The sequence below is a fragment of the Selaginella moellendorffii genome, unplaced genomic scaffold (assembly GCF_000143415.4).
Source record: "Selaginella moellendorffii unplaced genomic scaffold, v1.0 SELMOscaffold_269, whole genome shotgun sequence".
Lineage (NCBI taxonomy): Eukaryota > Viridiplantae > Streptophyta > Lycopodiopsida > Selaginellales > Selaginellaceae > Selaginella > Selaginella moellendorffii.
In genome coordinates, this window is record NW_003314527.1 from 13,054 (window position 1) to 15,533 (window position 2,480).

General features: G+C 42.7%; 1 protein-coding gene across 1 annotated transcript; it reads right to left on the reverse strand.

Moving 5' to 3' along the window:
- Positions 1-1,338: 1,338 nt before the first annotated feature.
- LOC9641031 (caffeic acid 3-O-methyltransferase) lies at positions 1,339-2,400 on the reverse strand (the record flags this gene model as incomplete). Its single annotated transcript, XM_024667957.1, has 3 exons — positions 1,339-1,753; positions 1,810-1,874; positions 1,936-2,400. Coding segments are annotated over 3 exons (836 nt in total), but the record flags the coding sequence as incomplete, so codon positions are not given.
- Between the last annotated feature and the right edge of the window lie 80 nt (positions 2,401-2,480).

Genomic DNA, 2,480 nt, shown 5'->3' on the forward strand with positions numbered 1-2,480 from the left:
AGTCTTCCAAAACTTAATAGTCCCGTATGCCTCTGAAATTGGGTGGTTTTAGAGGCTTGAACTTTGAAACTTGTGCAACTGGGGGCAATTGCAAAACTTCATCATCCTCAGAATTTGAAGAAGAGTCTGGTTGCTTAGGTTTAGTTGGTTTAGCTGCCTCAGCATCGTTCTTCCTTTTGTTGTTCTCCTTCTTCAATTTGTGAACTTTCTCTCACAAATTTTCAATCTCAATATCTTGAGTCATATGTTGCAGTGAGGCTCTTCCGCTTCAGACTCAACCTTAGCCTCTTCCACAACATCTCTAGTAGGAGTTTCCGCCTCTCAATTCCCTTGTCTAGAAGTTTCAACGTCATCAGTACGGTTCCTTTTCACCATCTTGCTAATTGGATGCATGCCTCTATCAATAACTGAACATGCATATAACATTTTTACCGAATGGTGTAATCCAATTAATCCTACACATGTCACTTCAAATCTACTAAAAAAGTCTTTGCATATGCAACTTGAGTCAAAAATTCTAACAAAAGTTCGACAGGAATCGCTAAAATAATTGCTTTGATACCAAACGTAATGCACTTGAATTTGGAGCTAAACTCCAAGTCTGCTGCGTTATGAAATGAGGGTCCCATACACTCTTAATCTTACAAGCACCAACTCCTTGTATCTAACACTTACATGCAAAACGGTGTCAGATGGTGTCTGGCACGATTTTGACATACTAGTGGCCTAACGCGAGGAGAAGTGTACCCCACCGACTAGAACAACATGGAACTTATTAGGATTTTGAAATCACAATCAAAACGGTATAAAGTTTGGATTAAATGAAACCAAGTCTAATAATGAGTCTTAGAACAACTTTAAGATTGAGTCCAAAACCAATCATCCCTTAGAGCTCTAACCTTCATTTTATCCTTGGCAATACAAAATGGGTAATGCAATTGTGTGAATTTTATTGGAGATAGAAGCCCAAGCCCTTCTAATAGACATGATGTATACACTTGTGACCACTACATGAACCATTACCCAAAGGGCAACAGTGAGTCACAGGCTGAAAGCACAAGAGACTAAGTGGGTGACTCTAGGCACATTAAAGGTGGAGACAACAAAAAACATCCACTATGGAGACAATCATTTATGCAGCTTATTTAAATCCCTTGGGCTTCTTGGGGGTTGCCATAAGGCCATGTAAACAGAATATGAATGAATGCTACTTTCCAGTACTGACTAGCACATAAATTGTTAAGCAGAGTGACTGTACAGTCCTCTTGTCTTCTATATGGATTTGGGAAGACATGGACTACATTGGCAATCTTCTTCAAAATGGCATTTCTAAATCTTTTGATTTCATGTTTCATGGTGGGCATATATAAATGAATGAATGATTCAACATCAAAATTTAAAAACAATTTCATTGTGTTACGTTGACAGCCAAAAGTGACCTGTTTTGCTACTTGTGAAACTCCAGGATTGCTAGTCCATTGGAGACGTTGACAAGATGCACTTTGTTGAAACCAGCTTGTTCGGCGAGCGCCTGATACTCTTCAAAGGTCCGCTCCTTGCCGTTGAAATTAACCATCATGACAAGATCTAGGAGCAGTCCGATTCGCAACTCAAACTCACTGGCAGCTTGATAAGCTTCAGAAGGTAGTAAAACTTCCACGACAATGACTTTCCCTCCCTGAGCAGGAAGGGATTTGTAGCAGTTTTGCAGGATCTTCAGGCACTGTTCGTCGTTCCAGTTGTGGAGAATCCACTAGAAAGGAATGAAACACCAGATTGGCAAGGAGAATTTGACTCTGGATCCTTTACCTTCAACATGATTGAATCTCCTTGGGGAATTGATCCGAACATGTCGCCACCAGCATGCTCCACTCCTGGAAGAAGTAAACAAAGAGTGCTTGAATGATCGAGCATGAAAAATCTGTGAGAGGATACCTTCAGATGCAATTCCCTGAGAAACAACATGGGGCTGATCGAAATTTATGCCTTTGATATGCGGATAGCGAGTTCGAATGTCACACAGCAATGCTCCATTGCCGCCACCAACATCGACCAGAGTTTTGATGCTTGCAAATCCCTTGTAGCAATCCAGCAGCACAGCACTGGACCTCTTGGAATGATCGGCCATGCAGAGGTTGAAGCTGTTGTTGAATTCCGGCTCCTCAGCCACAAGCTCGTATGCGGTTTTGCCGTGGGCTTTGCGGAATGGCTCGCCACCATCAAGAATGCCTTCGGCAAGATGCTCGAAAGGCTTGAGGAAGATCCGGGAATTGCACATGACACTCAAACCACGCGCTGCCAATTTCGTTCCTGGAGAGCTGGCTTTCAGGACGTTGAGTGTGCCTTTCACTGAAGGCTCGATCAGCTCGGTCTGCGGATTAATGATTCGGAAATTCGCCTCTGGACAGGGGCATGCCGTGTGGATCACAACTTGGCAAACTAGGCTATTGTCGAGCAAATCAGCTTTTACGTCTGGTTGG